Source organism: Hoplias malabaricus, chromosome 18 (assembly GCF_029633855.1).
Source record: "Hoplias malabaricus isolate fHopMal1 chromosome 18, fHopMal1.hap1, whole genome shotgun sequence".
In the NCBI taxonomy this organism is placed as follows: domain Eukaryota; kingdom Metazoa; phylum Chordata; class Actinopteri; order Characiformes; family Erythrinidae; genus Hoplias; species Hoplias malabaricus.
The window spans coordinates 8,731,839-8,754,107 of NC_089817.1; the positions used below are offsets into that span (position 1 = coordinate 8,731,839).

Consider the following 22,269-nt stretch of genomic DNA (forward strand, 5'->3'; position numbering starts at 1 on the left):
GTGGGAATGCCATGGTCCCTGAGGTGGCCGTAAATGTGCTGAACGTTGGTGCAGCACAGTGAGTTCCTGCTCACAATCGTCTACCCGTAACATTGTGTTCTTTCCAGCTCTGCTGTCGCTCGGTGTGGTTTGTCGCATGCTAATAGACACTGCACCATGCCAAGATGCTGGAAGCTAGCCTCATCACCTCATCTGTGACTGTGAGTGTGTTTGTGTTTGTTTGTGACTGGGACATTGTCTCCCAGGTGGACTCCGTTATTGTCCTCTAGACAGAACTGTACAGATACAAGGCAATATGCAGATATACAGCGTCTTAAAGCAACAGTACCATCTGGAAACAACAGGATCAAGATCCAGCATCAGGGGGTTATTTGGAGGGGTAGTGCCCCAACAAACAACATCATGCCCAGCTAAACTCAAGCAAAAATTTGTGTCGTACTTTTTGGCATGCATACCTGGATTGAAAGGTTACATTACTAAATATGAGAGGGTATAATTCATCAATGGCGGTGAGGTTCCTACCCTCTTTTACATAGTTACATAGTGCTGATTCTGTAGTGCTTAGCCCAGGGTAACAATGGCAGAGGCTCTATTACAGGTTAGTGAAGCATCACAATGATTCTGAAGCAGCAATTGTAAGACAAAAATACTACCTAGAGTTGCTTTAAAGTGGAACATTTCTGAAAAAAAAAAAAAATAAATAAATATTATGGGTGTCTGGAATCTACCAACACAAAGACTTTAAAATAAGAGCTTGCAGTCAGGTTTTTTTGTGGTCTGCCTAAGTCTAAAAACGTGCTGTTCTGATTTTCTGCTGCTATCTACTTAGAGTGCAGAGACTTTAGAGTAGCCCTGCGTCCTTGTCAGAGTCTCTCCAATCACAGAACTGAAACTGCTTTTATGTGAGAGTGCAAAGATTGATAAACAGAGAAAAACAAACAAAAGGAACATGGAAAAATGAGTACTGATGAAATATGGTGAAAATGAGAGCAGAGAAGAAAGAGAACTGAGTGTAAATGGCTAAAATACAGAGCTCCTCCTCCTCCCTCCTTACCAGCCTAGGACCAGCCACTGAAACTGGTCTTTCTGAACAGGGCTGTTTAGACAGAGGGAGAACACTACTGTGAGGTTGGATCCTTGTGGAATTTTGACCAAAGCCTGTCACAGACTTTGCATTAAGGCCCCAGAACTGTGTTCACTTGTGGAAAAGGGGTGGGATATGTCTTCTTTAAAACATGGTTACCACACCCTACAGTTCTTGGGACGTGGCGGAGGTCATAGCTCTCGATGACTGTGGTCAAGTCCTTGTAGCATTCCTGCTATATCTGTGCCGGATCAAAGTCAAGTGGCTGTGACAATTTGTGGCAATCTGTTATCTGTGTATTCTTAGACACTGGGAGCTGCTTTTGGAGATGGATTGTTAGGACTCGTGGGAAGGTTCCTTGGCCTTTGTTATTGTGGAGCCTGTAACCTCAGTGATGGAAACAATAGCAGGAAACACACTTGGGTGGAGGCAGAGTGGGTTCCTCAGCCACTGCCTTCCTCATTGGCTGCCAGCATTCAGCACGAACGAGGTGTTGCTCCTCCGGGAACTGAAAGAATGTGCGCAGACATATGTGATTTAAAGGGAATGGGTCTCATTCAGGTTGGCAAACTATGACTGGATACATGACCTTATGTGCTATGAACAAACTCATTAAGCAGTGTGATACCTACTGTTTGGACTCGTAACAGTTTTCATTGAGAAAATCTTCAGGAATTACCGGGTCATACGAGTAACAAGCAGAGCTTTAGCTTTATGTTCGGCAGTTAAAGTGCCTGTGAAATATCTGGTTTCTAGGGCAGAACAGAGGCACGACAAATATACCACACAAAAAAAACTCCCTGTTCTCCCTGTGTCTGTATGGGTTTTTCTGGATGCTCAGTTTCCGCCATCAATCCAAATACATGTTGCAAAGGTCCACAAGTGCTTGTGACTGAGTGAGTGTGAGATGGCCTGCAATAAATTGACACTCTCTGAACCTGCCTTGTTTCCAGTATTGCTCTGTGTTTGTCTGGACCCTGACTAGAATGAAGCCATTCTCCCCAAAAGACGAACAACCAGATCGATGAACTTGGTTTCAATGAACACATGTCCTTCCAAATGAATGTGCATAAAGATCATAACTAAGTATCCAGAGCTAGTACGACTGTGTTGGTACCCAGCAGGCACAGGACGTCAATTCGACGTCAGAAAGGCGTTGGTCTCTAACGTTGGACAGACGTTGAGTTTTAGTTGGAAATGAAAATCGGGTTGACGTCTAAACTCAACGTTGCCTTGACAACAAGCTTCCACGTTGGACAGACGTTGAAATTTAGTTGGAAATTAAATCGGGTTGACATCATAGACAGACGTTGCCTTGACAACAACCTTCAACGTTGGACAGACGTTGAATTTTAGTTGGAAATGAAAATCAGGTTGACGTAAAAACTCAACATTGGTATGATATCAAGACTCAACGTTGGTTAGATGTTGAAATATGGTTAGTAATCAAAGTCAGATACTACTCAAAAATTAACGTCAGGATGACGTCAAGCTCCATCGTTGTGTAGATGTTGATTTTTAGTTGGAAATAAAAAACGGGTAGACATATAAACCCAGCATTGATGTGACATCAAGACTCAACGTTGGTTAGACGTTGAAGTATGGTTAGCAATCAAATAATCAGATATTATTTAAAAATTAATGTTAAGCTAACTGCTAGATTCACAAACAATGAAGAGATATTTCTCAAGCAAATAAAATGTCCACACATCATACCCTAAGGAAAAAATAAGTTATCATGAGCCCAGCATTGTGCCGGATAGCTCTAGTGTTAGCTTATTAACTCAGCCAAAGTTTCTGCTTCTGTTGTTTAGCTCACCAAAAGCTAGCTGTTTTTGAATAGGAGCCATGTGTATTCCTCCAAGTGCATGTCAAGTTTGCGCTGTTGAGGTTAAGCTATAGTTGCTAAACATTGCTACCAAAGCAAAAACAAAACATTATCCATGAAGATTACAAGGCTATTTATATTAAATATTATGTTCATGAAAAAAAAAAACTATTACATCCTGAACTGCAGGGCCCTCTGTGTAATTACTGAGTCATTTTCTCCAATCCTACAAAGGGCAATGCTGAATATACAGTATGCTGATTTATGCAGTGCTAATAGAGGACGCTTTCTGATAAGGAAAGCAGCAGAGAGAGATGCCGTCTGACTGTGTGTCCCAAAGCACAGCGCACATCTGAATAAGCAGCAGTGTTTAGTATGCCTGTGGTGTGAGTCTTCACCTTGAGCACAAATGCAGTTTTCTCGGGGAAGACTGTGTAAGCAAGGCCTGAAAATGAGCAAGCGAGCTAATGCTATAAACCACTATAAAAAAACGCAAGCAAAGCTTGTGTGGAGGCTTTTATATCTGCAGGATATATGTGAGGATTTATGTTAGTCAAACAGATCTGGGCTTCTATCTTGCTTCCATATTCCAATAAATACGGCTCTATGGAGACGTTAGGATATAGACACAACCTCAGCTTTCTCAGGCTGTGCTTCTTCCTAAATGTGGACTTTGGATTCGGGCCAATGAGCTCACAGCTGGAGCCGAGACTGAAAAACAGTAGATGCTCTCTGAATAGCAATCATAGCTAACAAGAGAAGCCCCAGACCCATCTACTGAGTCACTGGAGTTTAAAATCACATTCTGACAGCAGATAAAGTGAATGTTTCTATAAGGAGTGTTATTTACAGGATTACAGGCGCCAGTCTTGTGCATGCTAGGGCTCACTTAACTCCCGTGATGACACATTGCACTTGCAGCTTATAATGCATCAGTCTGGATACACAACGATTGAGCTGACCCAGATAGAGCCTTTAATAGTGTGTATTACTTATTGTCTCCACGATTACACGTTTACATGAACCGTCTTTTAAAAGGACATTTCCGGCAAAATTACATATTATAAACCTCAGCCTACATCAGGCTTACTCACTTCTACAGGGTGCCTGAGGAATAAGGAAACCCTATCTTGAGGTGGTGGGAGGTTTTTGAAAAAAGTTTAGCTGCTTAAGTGCTGGTACCTGATGGTAGAACAACAAATTAGGAGTGACTAATAGAGGGACAGTGAGTAGACAGTGTTTAAAAACTCCAGCGGCGCTGCTGTGTCTGATCCACTCATACCAGTGTAACACACACTAACACATCTTCACCATGTCAGTGTCACTGCAACGCTAGGAACGATCCACCACCTGAATCATACCTGCTCTCTGGTGGTCCAGTGTGGGTCCTGAACACTGAACATTTTAATGTTATGACTGATCCGTCTATATTACATTACATATTAATTTTAACACCTCTATTAAAACAGATCCTAATATTTTTACATTATTAATGGTATATTTTCATTCAGAAGAGTATCTTCTTATCATGCTGTCAGAGCAAAACCTTGTATCTCCAACACTGAACTGAACTGTTTTTAATGGTTTTAGTAGAAGTTATTGTAGAAAGATCTACAATAGTGTAGCTGTACTTTATTCTTGTAAGTGAATTATCCTGAAAAATCCATTCTTCAGCTGAAGGTTTGAGAGAAGTGTGTGATTTTATCGCAGAGCCTCAGGCAGCTCCTCTTTGTGTGTGAAACAGATGGAATATTTTTTGTTGTTTTGCTTTCTGCAGATTAGAATCAGAGATCCTTCAGCTGGAGAACGAAGAGTTGCAAATATCCGCCAAAGAGCAAGTGCTCAGAGAGAGACTGAGAGAAACAGAGCGCTCCATTGAAGATCTACAGAAAGTAAGATGTGCTCAGTGCTTCTTCCATTACAACGAGAGCATACATACTGTATACACACACACACACACAGTTTTGAGACTAGAGTTGAGTAGTAGGAGTGAGGAACATGGAGATTCAGCATTGTATGAAACCATAAGGTCACAGAGAGAAAAAAAAATGTGGCCAGCTTTATTTAGTTTGGACCAGAACAGAAACACATTTCCGTTTTCCTCCATGCCATTTTCAAAAGTCCAAACCACAGAGTTTGTTTTGTATGAACATACAAATCAGTCAGTCTGATTTTGTAACAGAAAACTATTGTCTTGTTTGTGATTTCAGAGTCTGCAGGCCCAAGATGGAGGTACGGGTCCAGTGTTCCAGGCCATATTCTTTCAGCCAACCAAAAAATCACCTATTAGCACTGTGTGTTGAAATGATAGTTTAGAGGTCACTATTATACATATGTCCGCGTGGGTTTCCTCCGGGTGCTCCGGTTTCCTCCCACAGTCCAAAAACACACGTTGGTAGGTGGATTGACTCAAAAAAAAAAGTGTCCGTAGGTGTGAGTGTGTGAGTGAATGTGTGTGTGTGTGTGTTGCCCTGTGAAGGACTGGCGCCCCCTCCAGGGTGTATTCCCACTTTGTGCCCAATGATTCCAGGTAGGCTCCTGACCTACCACGACCCTGAACAGGACAAGCGGTTACAGATAATGAATGAGATATAATATTAAGAGTCTTGCCCAAGGAATTTTATTGGTATAGCGTAATATTTCTGCCCAAGTTGGGTGTCAAATCCTGACCTGCCAAGGGCCAACTTGACCTACAAATATTAGACCTAACAATATCAACATTTGAAATCATAGTCTAAGGCTTTGGGTTAGTTATGTTTACGGTTAGGATTAGGGTTAAGTGCAAGGTTTAGAAGGATACTTCATGCTAGTTAGGCATCAGGAATTTACTGTTTTCATCTAAAAAAAATATTTCATCAGGTGAAATATTTTTGCATGCTGTACAAATCATGGGAATAGACATTTTGTCACACATTGTATAAATTCTTATTGACACTAGGCTGGAAGGGCAGTGGTATTACACACTACATTATACCAGCCTCATAACATATGTGTCTGAAGCTGGCTTCTTCAGTTCTGAACAGAAGCTATGAGGCTAACGTCGCTAACAGGCAAAGCAAGGTGCAGTTTTCTTAATAGCATCCTAAAAACATGTCAAAATGATCACAAACTTGTCTCAGACTGCTGTGAGTCTCAAATAGAATCTCAAATAGGAATAATAATTAATAATTATGTGTTTTTTTTGTTATTGTGTGACACATCTAGTTGCATATGAAGCATGTTGCATAATTAACAACAGCAGTGGCAGCCATCTTTAACCTACTTTTTGTGCTTATACTTTGTTAAACAATTGCATTAATCTTTACCTAACATCCTGTCCAAAAAGACACCCTTATATATGTCATTTCTACTCAAAATTATGGGCTCAGGGGTGGCCAGTCCAAGGTTCTGAGGACATCAGCAGCTACTTCACTTGACTTTTAGATTCAAGCTCAAGTTCAAGAGCTTGCTAAGTTCACTTTGTCAATGGCCCACGTGTCTGTGTGATGTTATTAAAGGGTGTACTTGTGGCTAGTGGTGGTACATAAACCCACTCCACACGTGTTGAAAGCCCCCATAGCACCCCTTCTCCTTTGTGAGGCACTGGGGTCCCTCTCACACACATTAGCCCCTTGGCCCATTTCCCTCTTGCCTCAGCTAGACTATTGAGCTGCACACACAAGGCAATGACTCTGCATTTTGTTTACAATGATCCACCTATTCACGGGGAATCCCTCCAGCCCAGCACCGCCATTGTTTCACCATAATACACGCACTCTGCTTTTGCTGTCTAAGCAACGAACTGATTCAGAGAGAGAGAGAGAGAGAGAAAGAGAGAGAGGGAGAAAAACTTAGTATAGCTAACAGGGATTGGGATGAGAGGGGAGGAGCAGACCTGGGAGTGGGGGGGGGTGTGGAGTGGGGGGGGGGTGTGGAGGGGGGGTTTTCGAACCACCAGGATCCAGTTTTACGTCCTCTTCTGCTCTCTTCCCGACAGATGCAGTGAGTTACATCGGTTCCCAGATCCCTGACCTCCCAGTGCTGAACTCCCAGACGCCGGCCACAGCTTCGGGGGATCACCAGCTTTTAAGGAAACCTGGTAGGTGCTTGGAGAGGGGGTGGGAGGGGCAGGGATGGTGCCAGTTTTGGGCCCAGGCCAGCACCAGGCACAGTAATGAAGACATGGATACATGGAGGCGCAGTGAGCAGGCACCACACCTGAGAGAGCTAAAGACAAGCACACTCTTAGAGAAATACAGGAACTAAAATTTAGACCAGAGACCACAAATATCGGGGTCTATTAGCAGTGCAATAGAGACATGTGGACAAATATGGATGAAGTGTATGGAGACACACTTTAAAAGGCAGACGATGAAAACCCGATGTATACTCTACTGGAAAATGAAGTATGAAATTTATTCAGAAAATTTTTAGGTGCAGATTTGTATTAGATACAGTTGCTAATTAATTGTTTGTGTTGTTATATAAAATGTGGTGTTTTCTCCCAGTATGTTACAATCAGAAATAAAGAGTAGTTGTGCACTGTAGAGGGAAATCAGCCAAACATGACTATGTGTGCCCAAACTATTCCAAATGATTCTAGTTGTTAAGTTTAGCCTAAAAGCTAAAGGTGCAGTCTTTGGAGAGGCTGTTGGCAGGGGATTTAGTAATGGTAGCACTGGAGTTATTGAGTTTCTCTGATAAATATTATTCTCTCATCATTTTATTTCTCATCTTTGGATCTGGAATGCTTTCCATTTTAAACACAGAGGTATGAATCAAGCATTTTTCCACAAGAGACTCCACTCTCAAACCTTTCACTCTCATCGTGTTGCACCTTCAGCACACTTAGTTAAGGACCATAACTGTATAATCTGCAATTGTCATTTCAATCCAGGCTTTTATTTTGAAAGCAGAACACAGTCTTTTACATCTTTGAAAGTCTATTTCCACTGTTAGTACCTTTAGTGAAAGCTGATGTACCTAGCCAGGACCTTTTATTTAGTCTCTGAACCCTAACAGTTATTACAGGGCAAGTTTGAGAATTGTTTATTGTATGTCCAATCATTTCGCCTTTATCATTATCTAACCCTTTTTTTTTATCAAATTATCAGAAGGAATCCAATGCTGTGTCCTATTCAGTTAGATTAGATTAGATAGAACTTTATTAATCCCTTGGGAAGTGCACTATTTTGGGGTGCTGCCATTTTGTAGTGGTGGCCAAAAACTCTCAAACAATCCCACAATGCACCACAATAAGTAGTGTACAATCAAAGTGCCCTAGTGGAAAGGAAACACACTGCGATTTTTGGTAAAAACCCACATGTCCAAAATTGTTTATCACCTGAATTCAGTTCCCAATAATCCTAAATATTCAGTAGGGAGCCATTTCGGACCCAGCGCAGGATGCGTGTGTATATGCTGCATATCTTTCCATCCTGCTTCACATTCCTTGCATTTAATTGTTCCTCGTAATGCCTTTGTTTGTAAGTGGTGTCTGTTAACTGGGAACTGCTTAAGGTCCACAGTTCACTTCCTTACTTGTCTAACTGCATATCTTACGTGTTGTTTTCATAGTTACCAAATGTGTCCTAAACATTAAGGATCATTATGCAAGAATAAGGACAGGGGTCTGGGTTCCAGCAGTTTAGTCAGTTAAATAATGGTGCAGGAAGAGAAGGCAGCCAAGTGTGGTCAGCAGCTAGTAATAGTACATTTTTAAAGACAGTAAGTCTCATTTATCTTATTGATTCCAATAGAAATGTACTGGAGACTGTGTGGAAATGTCATACATGTATCTGTGAATTAACAGCTTGCTACACTTCTGTAATACATGCACTAAACCAGTCCCACTAAACTGCATAGACATTAACCCACACCCCTCTGCACTCTCCCCTCTTGTCTAAAGCCTTATATGCCATGGAGATCAGTGTGGAGAAGGACATGAAGACGGGCAGCACCAAAATCCTGTCTGCCTCTCCAGTCAGCCCCGAAGAGGCTCACCAGCGCGGCGTCAAGGTCTACGACGACGGCCGGAAGGTCATCTACGAAGTTCGTGCAGGGGCCTCCACCACCCTGGAGAATGGCGTCCACCCCTGGAGCTCGGATGAAGTCGAGGAACTTATGGGGCGCGTGGGTCAGGGCCACCAGAGGGCGGACGGTGCCAAGGTCATCGTCACAGAGGCGGCAGACGCTCAGCAGGGCTTCAGGGAGCAGACGGTACACAAGGAGGCCAAGCTAGAGATGGTCCGAGGTCAGCAGGGCAAGCCGCAAGTCCAGCAAAGCTACGAGGGCGAGGTGAACGAGACCCCTGAGGCCACAACGGAGAAACCGGTCACCATGATCTTCATGGGCTACCACAGCGTGGAGGATGAGGAGGAGAGCAAGAAGCTGCTTGGTTTTGACGGCACCATCAAAGCCGAGATCGTTCTCATCGACGAGGACGACGAGAAGTCACTGCGGGAAAAGACCGTCACTGACGTCTCGGCCATCGACGGCAACGCCGCTGACCTGGTTTCTGGCCGGCAACCGTCTGAAGCCACCGAACTGTCCTCCGAGGGCAAGGACGAAAGCTCGGCCAAGGAGCCTCCGCCCGCAGGTACCGAAAAGAAAAAACGCTGCCAGTGCTGTACTGTCATGTGACCTCCTTCTCTCCTCCGACTTCTCTTTCCTGGGAGCTCGCTCGACAAGGCTCTGCCTCCCTTTTTCTGAAACAAAACACAACAAAACAACAGCCTCACCTTTGTTACTAACAGCATCTCCACCACCTCTGTGACATGAGAAAAAGCACACTCTCTCTTCTCTGTCTTCTCTGACCTATTTTCCACAGAATGGCTCGCTCTCTTGCTGTCAGGTTCTCAGGACCCAGAGCAGAGTGTAGAGGGAATGTGGTATCAGGAGAGAGGAGAGGTGGTCTCTAGCATAGCAGCTGTGTGAAATATATATATATATATTGGGGGGAAACAAGAAATGAAATGATGGTAACCCATAATATTCACTAGGGAAGGAACAAAAGAACTAACCCAGGTAACTGGACAGTATATCTATGAAAAAAAATGAATTAAACCTGGTCACCCCTAAATAATCAATATTTGATACTTTTCGTAGAGCTTTATAAAATGGTGTAGCATAGTTTTACTTCAATTACACTTTGTGGAAACACATCTTATCCCACACACACACACATATATATAATAGATGCATCTATATGTGGCATTATGCCTGTTTGCCAGTTCTCATGTTGTTCAGTGGCCTTACTGAAGCATTCAGAATCTGCTCGGCTTGTGGTTCATTCTTCTCTGTTTACACTGGCAGGTTAGACTGAATCAGGACGGCAGCACAGCTGTCTTGGCTTGGACAGATGTTGCAGGAAGACTGCCTATTTGTGCCTCTGTATTGTCATGTTGTTAGGTTAGGCTTTATTTATGCCACTGGTTTTTGAATGTTGAGCTTGGGGAAACAACAAAGGTCACTGAACATTTAAACTGGTCAGAACCGACGGAGCCTGGAACCTGAACTGCTGTTAATCTTCGAATCTTCAGCCATTACCTTAGGTTTGTGAAACTGAACCCTGCTGAATAACACAGATCACCATGGCATAAGCGTGTCTTGGTGGATGTCATGTTGCTGTCAAGTTATTCAGTAATATAACAGACTCACCACTGGCTGTAGCGGGGTTCAAGTACGAGTGTAAATCTGTGGATTTGAGCTGAAGTGCTAGGTACTGCCATGTCTTCTAATATCTTCAAAGAAACCGAAAAGCCATGGTGTAGCATATTCCTGGTGTACATACAAAAGTGGGTGCTGAGTATTATGGGACCTTTTCAGGCACTTTAGTCTAACAGGAGATGCCATCAGCAACTAGGATATGTTGCACATGAGATTACACAGTGCATCCACATCATGAGTCCGCATCGATCTCAGAGGACGTTCCCAAGCTCTCACCAGCAAACCAAATTAACCATTTTTGAGGAGTGACAAAACACAACACGCATCACTCTAGACAAATGCAGGGCGTCATTTGATTACAGAAAAAACAGGGTCCTTAAGTGACAGTGTCTAGCACTTTTCCAATATCCTTCAACATTTAAGAACTGTATTCCAAACACAGTAAAGGTCACGTCTTTGTGGAGTGAATCCTAAATGAAGTGACTTTGGTTGTAAACAAACAATGCCTAGATGAACAGTGTAGATACATTTTGCTCTAAACGAGTGCCAATGTGTTTCTACTGAGGTCGAAATCCAGAAGTGATCTGAATACAGTATATATACATTGTTTTGTATTTATAATGCACACCTAAATGCCATAGACTACTTGTTGTGGACTCTTAGGGACACATCTTATTTATTTCTTATTTATTTACTAATACTGACGGCTTTGTCTCGTCTGTCACCACTCAGTGTCTCTGTCTCTCCTCTGTCTCTGGAAAACGAGAATATTTTGGTGCCATATTGCTCCAGACATTGCTTCTAACTCGCACAAATATGATGATGCTAAACTGAGGAGCTAATTATAAAAGATTTTCAACTGTTCTAAAGAATAATCTGTAACGTTTCCTATGAATTATATATTCATGATGCCTTATAATGCATGGCAGAAGCCTCCACAGTGATGCACAGTGTGTAATTCTTTACAATGGTTCATAACACATTAGAAAATCTGTTGATAAAACCATGGTAAACATTATCAGACTCTACATCACGACGCTGGTCTTCAGTGTCTTTATGAGCACTCATCATGGAGTCATGCACTCTTGTTTATAATGGGTTCCACACATAAGTGCAAATACTTAAAAGTAGTTAGATTAAATAGGGCATTTACAATTAATGCACTTATAAAGTTTCATGAATACATAATTCATTCAAAGATTTGCCAAATAATCAACTAAACACCAACTGCATTTCTGATGGTTGGTTTCATATTAAGTGAGTTTTTGCCTCGAAGAAGGCACTGTAAAACAATGGAGTGGTTATTGGGGGGGGTCAGTTCTATACGTTAAACACACACATAAATTAAGTTTTTACTTTATCAATATAGAAACACTCCCCATAGGTTTTATGTTAATATTTGTATTCCCAATGTATTCAGTTATCACTAATCAGACTCTGACTTATTCTCTTTGGGAACCGTATTAAGTTTTAAACATTGCTATTTTATTAAATAACAGTGAATATTCAATTAAAACTTCACCCCAAAAACCTGTGACATGTTCTCACTCTATTTATACATGTCCTGGAATAGCAGCACATAGATATTTCACATGTATTGTATTATGCAAAAGTCAATTACGCAAATTCTAATTCCAAAATATGATGATCCTCTTTTAACAACCAAATCTATTGTGGTTGAATCAAATTATGCAAGTACTAACACAATCTGTGTAAATACAAATATGTGGAAATGTATTATAAGACATGATAGTATTTATAAATAACGATTTTTACAGTCTTCCTCTGCCTTTGAGGCGAGGCACTGCCAAATGTAACACACTGTCTCTTAGGTTATAGTTTAGCAAATCTGAAACACTAACATATCTGTGTAGAAATTCTTAGTGTTGCAGCTACAAGTAGTGCCATGTTTTTGATAGATTCCTCTGTGAAATTCAGTGATAATGAAAATAATGTCCTTATACTAGCGAAGGATCCATTTTCAAGCTTGTATAACTGCAACAAACCTCTTTCCAATGGCCATGAATGAACTGTAACTCCTACTCTGAGAAGAAATCACATCTTGGCAAGTGAAAGCATCTTAAACGTAGGCAAATATGAGACTGTTGTACAAATGTTAGATATTCAATGGTATTTTTGTCACATTAGATTAAAGCCCCCAAGGTCAACATCATAAAATATTTAATATTATAATAAAATAATATTTAAACACAGGAGTAAATGCTGAGCCAAAAAGAGGGGGAAGTACTAAATAGACGAGTAGTATGTTTAATACCCTGCAACAATAGGTGCTGACTCCTGGCAAAGAAAACACAGTGCAGTTCAAGACAGGAGGCATTAGTGGTCACAGCAGTGGCCAGTTTTAACAAATAACACTAGGATGAAGTTGAATGACCATCCAGTGCAGTACAACAGCACTCCTGAAACGGTCCTAATAAATTCAGAGGGAGTGGACAAAGCTTTATGTAAATGAGTTGCCTATTGTGACATCACTAATTAACTGAATTGAAAATGAGCTTCAGGAATAGGTTCAATACCTTTAGAGTATTGTTATAACAGTCTCATATGGCAGGTTTCCTGAGAAATATTCTGAGAAACATTCTACATATTGCTTATCTACTTGCAAATATGTATTTCTTTCCAGTGTATTCCTCATTTTAGAGAATCCATTTAGAGTCAAGACTTCCATATGCTTTCAGGAGACCTCAGCTGTAGGAGAGAGCAGGCAAATGATGCCCTTTCTTCCATCTCTCACAAATCTAAGCACTGTAGTGTTTTAAAAAGCTTAATGTGGAGCTGAATTGTCTGTAATTATAGTCATTTCCAAAAGTTCTTCAAGAAGCCTCCAACAGATCCTGACGAATAGTGTAGCCCCCAGTTTCTCAGCATTGTATACTGCCAAAACCTACCCATGAGGCCGTGAGACCTCAGCGTTTGTGGTGTGGCTCGTGTCTGAGCTCAATTGGGACATTATCTAACTTGCCATGAGAAAACCGCTGTGCTTTTCAATTGAGATTTCTGCTGTATTTTTGTAAACCTGAAGTGTATTTATTTTTTAACTGTTCCATTTCTCCTTTTACTTTTTTTTAAAAAGATGATGACTACTATAATATTTCTGTGTATCTCTCTCTCTCTCTCTTTCTCTCTCCACCACACCCTTCCTACAGTACGGACTGCCGGCTGCCATGCTGTAACAGTGGCTTTTATTTCCCCCTTGTATGGTCAACCTAGTCCAATAAACAGCATTTTTTTTTCACTGTGCCTACACCTCCTGAGTCTGTGAGCTGGTTCTTTTCCTCTAACTCCCTCCTCCATCAGATCACTGCCGTACTAGCACTCTTTCTTCGTTCGGGGTCAATGAGCGTCCTTCTCACCCTCTGCAGCAGCACTAACTCCACCCAGACTCCTCTGTCTCCTCTTTCTCCTCTGCCTGACACTAGCGCATCATCATTACCGTCTGCATGCTCAATGCCAAAGTACACTCACCTCATCAGGTTTCCCATACTCACCTCCAAAACGACTGACCATCACTGAGGCCCAGGTTAGTAAGGCATTGTTTTCAGTGCCATGGTCTTGGACTCCAACAAGCTTCTTTTAATGAGTCTTCAGATTCCAGACCTTTCTATCTGTATTTATTAACACAGCTTTCCAGAAAGTGTCCAAACATGTCCCATTTCTCAAAGATGCAAAATTGAAGCAGCAGGCCATTTTCCTCAGACCACTCTGACGCAGTATTGGGCTCAGTCAATCATACAGTTCAAACACTGGTGACTTTCTACCACTGGATTTCAGAAATATCTTGGAAGAACGTTGGTGTCACACGAACATCAGAAACAGCTTGTCCAACAAAAATATGTGGTATCCACCCACACACTTTAGAAATTTAGAAATGCTTCACATTAGTGTACACAAAACCACAAGTATGGACTTTGGGACAGGCCCCATTTCCAATCCCCTGCCTGAGCAAGTGAATCACACTGTGCCAGTAAAAGACCTTAGGCAAGTCTCCTAAAGCATATGTCACTTTAAACAATAATACCTGACAAATATATAAATGGAAATAATTTAATTTCATCAACATTATACATTGCAAATGAAATCATGAGGTTTCTAGTTCACACTCAAGTAACATAAAGAGACACACAGGCCAAAATCTAAATTTCTTCTACTGTAAACATCATGTAACTTCTAATGTGTATTTATGGACAGATACTACATGAGGGCAGGTTTATTTATTTATTTATTTATTTATTATGAATGCAGAAGGAACTAAACTAATGAAAGTCAGTTCTTCTCTACACCAGTTAATGCCTTGCTTTGCCATGGATGATGTGACTGACATGATGTGGGTGAATTTGCATAATGATTGTGGGGCAGTACATTGAAAGACATTCTGAGGACATTCAATGAAGAAATTCTGAATTCAATGGAATGGCTAAGGCTTAGGGACACCACACCATGCTTCACAATGTTATACAACCAACATAGCTTCACTGTAAACAGGTTTTAGACCAGAACACCACTTTCAGGACAACGGCAATAAGCTCAGGACACATGGACTAAAGGAAATTAAGGAATGTGATCGACTCAGATAAGATATGATTTGATGGGTGGATATACCAGACTAAAGTTTATTTATTGCTATGTGTTCTGCTTGGACTGTGCAACTCTGTGTGTGTGTGAGAGAGAAAGAGAGAGAGAGAGAGAGAGAGATGTAAAAACTAAACACTATATCAAAACAATGAATTGCGAGATGAAGAATAGGTGCTAAATGGCAGGCAATGTGACACCATATAGAAAAAACCAATGACAAAAAATGTATTTCAAACATTTGCTTTAAATAAATACATATAAAACATAAAAGGTTTCATGTGCCAGTGTTTGGGCATATGCCCAAATGCAATGCCTTTTTCTATTGAGTCAATAAGTAAAAATTATGCACTGAAATAGGCAAAAAAATCTGTGTTTATGTCAGTGGAAGATACGGTAATCAGGGTGCTCAAACTTTTGCACAAGTTTCTATTTGTTATTTGTGGATGCTTCTATAATGTCAAATAATGCTTATTAGGAATTGACAAATGAACCAACACAATTTGTAATAACACATATATAAATGTTAACACATTAACCTACACATAACCCAAATAACAACCAATAACCAATTTAGAGCAGAGCTCTATTTGTTCAAGATATTTATACATTTGAACCACACTTCCTCTTATTGGGGCAGATTTCCATTTCTCTGTGACATTTCCATGATGTCCTCATGTGCTTTGCCAGTAAACTGGGTGCTGGCACTGCTATTCAGCATAAATGAGTATGTGCAGTGAAGTTGAAGTGTCACAGGGTAACCACTGGTCCTCTTTTGCTACCTCAGACCCCAAGAAACACTGAAACTCAAAAACCTGGAAAGTGGGGACATGGAGAGGGAAAACAGGGTGGCCTTGTCCTTAAGCAAGGGAATGCCTCACACCCTGTGTAGCCTGAACATCTCAAGAGACAACCATCAACTCAGCAGAGGTGAAAAATGAAGGAGTGTGCTCAGTTGATACAGCACTGGAAAATACTTAAGGGCAAGGCCACCCTGTTTGGAGTTTTCACTCACCAGGCATTCCTTTTTTGGATGTTCTGGGATTCGGCATTCCTTGGGATGAAGGGGGCTTGAAATTTCATCGAGCAAACAGACCAGTGTTTCCCCCATGATACAGGGAAACAATACTAGGCTACAGAATGTTACACAATGTGACAAAAATATTTTAATATTTAGGCTGGAACAACCCATTAAGAACTCCTTTACTAGTTTGGGGTGCAGTGTAATTACTGAGTTATAAGTGGTAGGACGTAACTAGACTGGATTTATTTGGATTAAACTGGTTTATCTCAGTTGGTTCTTACCAATGCTAAGTTTAGGTTAAGTGTTGGGATTGGGATCAGAATTTATTTTATGCTAATACTAATAAATACAAGGCTTTATTTTATATAATATTAATTGCATTTCTATATTTAGTTACAATGTGCCAGTCTCCACAGCAGTTAGAGAATTCTAAGCCTAAATGTGTAATAAGATTTTAAATCTCTGATTTTTATTGATCTAGTCCTAATATTAGACAAGATTCACCTGTGTTTATTATAGACAATGTTTTCTAAAGGGGGGCAGATATCAGTCTGAGATCGAAAGTATTATCAATTCTGCTTGTAATGAAATGAGCTAATAATGAGGTGATGATGTTTAGATTAGACTGGGCTGGTCACGTCTGATTACACAACTACTGCAATAAGCAACTCTCCAAGATCAAGCGATGTGTTAATGGCAGTATCACACATTACCTCACATTGATTCCTACTGCCATTAGCCCCTTATCACTAGGGGGACATTCAGTTACTATTAAACACAGAGGTCCTGAAGGCACGGAAATTGATGGCAGCTATGTTACGAATTGGACCATGTTATGAAATGTTATTGAAGGCAGTGAATCTTGGCAGTGGATGCAGAAGTTGCTGTACAGCTACAACAGGCTCAGGGCAACTCCATTTTGGCAAATCCAAGGGAACTTGTGTATGACACGTAACATAGTCACTCCATCACAAGTCAGTTCCACTGTTCACACACGTACAGACTGAACAAACGGGTTTGTATTACTATCTTTAGTAGTAGTAGTAGAAGAAGTATATTGTCATAATCATTTAGAGTATACTAAAATGTGTCATTAATGCTCACAATTATGGTAATACTCTGTAAATTATAATAAATAATCTATTCACAACACTCTTCATTTCTTTAGGGCTTAGTTGCAGTTCAATTATTATTGAATCGTTTTATGGTGGCAGACACTCCTGCTGTGAGTTCCAGCACACACACACACACACACACATACACACACACACACACATGGTGAGAACACACTAGAAAGGCTGAGAGAGAGAGAGACAGTGCTGACTAAAGTTAATTCAGCCCTATTGAAGCCTGGGTATCACTGTATGCAGAACTGCTAACTGATGTGCACCATATGAGAGAAAAAAAACACAAATTAATTCAGTGTAGCTAGTGTTCAGATACAAAATATCAAGCCACATTCAAATTTTCTGGTGCTAAATATGTGAGTTAAGTCCTATTTTAAATGTGGGTGTTTGCGCACACACACACAGACACACTAATATACATCAACAATGCCTCATTACCTGAATGTACGTGTCAGGTTTTCTGTAATCATCTGCCCACATGTATTATATACTACATATTATTACATTTTATTACATATGAATTAACACGTTATGAAGATTTCCAATATTTATTACATACATACATATGTCTGTATATGTAATAAAGATAAAGTCATAGATATTCATGCAAATTGCCTAATCTTAATCATATATTAGCATTAGTTACTGAAACATATGCAGATTTTAATCTTAAAAATGAATCATTATTTTATCCTCTATTCCTCAATATTGCTTTTTTTTTTTGTGAAAAAAGCATGAGGGGAAAAAACAAAGGTTTCATATCCACAGCTAGCTTCTGTGGTCAGAGCCTCTGTGTGTGTGTGTGTGTGTGTGTGTGTGTGTGTGGGCTGCTTCAGTATCACCATAAGAAGCTGTGTGCTGCTGAACTCACCCAGGACTCCTCCTCATCTCCTCTCTCCCAAGCCCTTTGTCCATCTACTCACATTTCTCTAAATAGCCTCCATTTCCAGCTCTTCAAACAAACATGAGTGGAGCTGCAATAATATTCTCTGCCATTTCCTTGTAATATCACCCCTTCCCTACAGTCCTAAAATCATACTGTTGTTGGTTTATCAAAAACTACAAACTGTTTTCATCATATGAAATGTCTAGCTGGCCTTTACACTGGCAGAATATACTGTGATGAAAGCACCAACACAAGTGGTCCAAACTTACATGGTACACTTTATAAACTTTCCAACTCATTGGTTATCGATTGAGTGTATTGATCAGTTGAAGACAAACTACTAATATTGGCCAAAGAGATTTAAAATGAATAGTGGTTGAGCTAGGGCAGCACGGTTGTGCAGCAGGTCGTGCCGCAGTCATACAGCTCCAGGGTCCTCTCCGGGTGACTGTCTGTGAGGAGTTGGTGTGTTCTCCCTGTGTCTGCGTGGGTTTCCTCCGGGTGTTCCGGTTTCGTCCCACTGTCCAAAAAACACATGTTGGTAGGTGGATTGGCGACTCAAAAGTGTCCGTAGATGTGAGTGTGTGAGTGAATGTGTGAGTGTGTGTGTTGCCCTGTGAAGGACTGGCACCCCCTCCAGGGTGTATTCCCGCCTTGCGCCCAATGATTCCAGGTAGGCTCTGGATTCACCGCGACCCTGAACTGGATAAGGGTTACAGATAATGAATGAATGAATGAATAGTGGTTGAGCTGAGACGAGCTCATACGAGAATGGAGTTGTACTGCCTTCTGTGTTTTGCACTGATTAACTCATTGCATTGTCATATATTACACATAGAGATCGATGAATGTTACACCTAGGCTTAAGTTAATGATTCTGGTTTTCAACAATAGAAGTAGCTCCGTGGAACAGAAACAGACCTCAAGAAAAACAGTTTTGGTTTTTATTTCAGAAGAAATCCATGTATCAAAGGTATTTGTCTAAGAACATCTCAAAAGGCGAAGAGGGTATCAGTTCATTCAAAAGGCCTGATTGACTGACTAAAGCAAACATAAGTATGGAGGGCGTCCACATGACATGGTGTTTGTAGATGGATGATTTATTGCACCATTTGAAGTGGTGGAATAATATTGATAACAATTCTCTCACTCACAAACCTTTGCAATGGCCCTGTGAAAAATGTCGCTTTTCCACCACATGAGTCCGGCTCTAATCGACTTGACTCTACGCGGCTCGGCTCGCTTAAAGATTGCCGCTTTTCCACTGGCAGAGCTCGCCCGCTAAATGGACCTGGTGACATTGAAAAACCCTGTCTCTAACAGGAATTGCTGGCTTTTCAAAAACCACAACAACGGCAGCGGAAAAGTTGGGCGCATTTTACTCACCGTGTATTCGTATGTTGTTTCAGTTTTTTGGACTGAACACGGCTCCACGCCCCAGTTCTCACAGATCAGTTTTACTTGTTCTACATTCAGCTTTCAAATTTCCGTGGACCACCGACCCAAGGAGCATATAAACCTCTTCAAAACACCTCGAGGTAAAGTTACGAGCTGCCGTTGTGAGTCCGATAAAAATAAATGTGAAAGCTCCTGTAATTTAAGAGATTTGAATGAGCTCTGCATTTTGTGGTGATTGACATGGCTCGGGCCAATCAGCACTCTGCAGGGTTTACACATCATCATTTAGTACCTGGGCACGGTTGGAACCCCGGGGGAGCTGGGACTGAAAACCTACACGGTTCCAGGGACCAGGTACCAGATTTGGCCGGTGGAAAAGCAAAAGATCTGTGCAGAGTCTAGTAGAGTCGTGTAGGTTCTATGCAGTGGAAAAGCACCAGATATAACTCATCTGGGACTGAACTGAGTGCACCTCACGAGGCCATTTGTAAACAAAGATTAATCCCATATTCTTCAAACTGCTTCATTACATGAGTTGCATCGTTACTGGGTAATTCACAGTAGTTACAGAAAACAATTAATTATTGCATAATAAGCCTGGAATCTATTGAAAGTATGAGTTTGGTAGAGAATCCCAGAGGAAACATGTGTCGTAAGAGTTTAAAGTGGAAAAATCTGTGTTGTAAAACATAAGCATAAGATAGTAATGCCTGGTGTTCTTAATGTGATAATTCTACTCCATCCATTTTAGAAATAATAGAACTAATGATCAAATACACTCTCCATTTAAAACAGAGCTCTAAAATAACTCTACCACCTTAAATATTGGTCTATTTACTCTCTATATTTCACCACTGTGTAAACAGTTCCTACAAGCACTTACAACTCGTATTACCACTTTCATAAACAGACTAATAAATGTTTAATTCATTTTGACTCTATAATACGTCGATCTGGTTTGGAATCAGAGGCTGTGTTCTGAGAGCAGTACAGGAGTGTGGTGAGATAGTTCCTCTGCTGCTGTATAGTGATGAGTGTGGATTTGTGTTGCAGGTGAAGAAAAGGCTCGCTGTGTGCTGCTGACAGCAGAGAAAGGTCTGTTTCCAGGAGCTTCTCCAGGAGCTTCACATGAAACACTGGTCAGTCTCACATAAACATCTGTAAACTCACATCTGTCCTCAGCACACACCAACACATTTGCATTAGCGCATTGATGTCATCTGCAGTTCTGAGTTTTAAAAGCTGATTTGATGTCTCCCATTCAGTGCCACATGAAAATGACCACAAATACTTGGGAATATGTTGGGAAGTGCAGTTCTGGATAAAAGACATTTTGAAACTTGAGTGTATAGTCCTAGTTTTAATACCTCACTCTGGTATTCTTACAAGACTACTAACACTGTATCTATCTACAGTACACCTCTGTAAATGGCGACAGAATCTCCTCTGTTGTTTCCTGTCTGGGAGCTGTAGCCACTTTGTGTGTTGTTCTTTCTCAGATGTAGAACAAAAACATCTGACGAATCTGTCCAATGGTAGAGCAGAGCTCTAACGACATGTTTGGATCTGGACAATGTTTCTCGCACGGCTTCCTACACCATTAGACAACAATTACCATTTCACTGTTAGGACGATTACTGAGCTAATCATCCCTCGAATGAGAGTGATGGATACGTTTTGCCCCTGAATAACACTGCTGTTTGATTTACTGCAGCAGCGTATTTCTGTTATTTCTGTAGTGAACCAACTGGGAGACGGTATGTTATTTTCTCAGGAGTGTTAGAAATGTGAAGCAGGGAAAAGAGTGAGCAAGATTTTACTTGAATTCAGCCAAAAGCAGCAGGTCCTCAGCGTTCTTTGCGTCTTAACCTTGTGAAATTAGATCTGTATTTTTTATCTATAGAGCACAGTGTAGCCTTGAGTGATCCATTTCCCAGTCAAAGTAGTCATTAAATGAAGGGATTTTATTTCTCAGGATATTACTTAGAAGATAAATAAGATAATCCACTGACATGAGTAAGTGGAAGCTGAACATAAAGTACATTAAACATGTCAAAGAAATATGAAGCTACTAACACTAATATAAGATTTGATAGACCACCAAAACCTGATAACCTGAATTATGAGAAATGGGCGGCACAGTGGTGCAGCAGGTTAGTGTCGCAGTCACACAGCTCCAGGGACCTGCAGGTTGTAGGTTCAAGTCACGCTCCGGGTGACTGTCTGGAGAAGTTTGGTGTGTTCTCCCTGTGTCCACGTGGGTTTCCTCCGGGTGACTGTCTGTGAGGAGTGTGGTGTGTTCTCCCTGTGTCCGCGTGGGTTTCCTCCGGGTGACTGTCTGTGAGGAGTGTGGTGTGTTCTCTCTGTGTCTGCGTGGGTTTCCTCCGGGTGCTCCGGTTTCCTCCCACAGTCCAAAAACACACGTTGGTAGGTGGATTGGTGACTCAAAAGTGTCCGTAGGTGTGAGTGAATGTGTCTGTGTTGCCCTGTGAAGGACTGGCGCCCCCTCCAGGGTGTATTCCCACCTTGCGCCCAGTGATTCCGGGTGGGCTCTGGACCACCGTGACCCTGAACTGGATAAGCGCTTACAGATAATGAATGAATTAATTAATTAATGTATTAATTAATTAATTATGAGAAGCAGAAAATGCTGAACTTTGCTGATGTAATACTAAAGTTTTGATT

At 41.1% G+C, this 22,269-nt stretch overlaps 1 protein-coding gene across 1 annotated transcript in view; it reads left to right on the plus strand.

The window, feature by feature from the left end:
* LOC136674606 (PALM2-AKAP2 fusion protein) overlaps positions 1–22,269 on the plus strand; it is a 108,858-nt gene that overhangs the window by 45,544 nt on the left and 41,045 nt on the right. Inside the window, exons 5-9 of the mRNA XM_066650680.1 lie at positions 4,690–4,804; positions 5,123–5,144; positions 6,889–6,990; positions 8,800–9,489; positions 20,638–20,723. Of these exons, the coding sequence (XP_066506777.1) occupies positions 4,690–4,804; positions 5,123–5,144; positions 6,889–6,990; positions 8,800–9,489; positions 20,638–20,723 (1,015 nt within the window). The remainder of the gene's footprint in view (positions 1–4,689; positions 4,805–5,122; positions 5,145–6,888; positions 6,991–8,799; positions 9,490–20,637; positions 20,724–22,269) is intronic.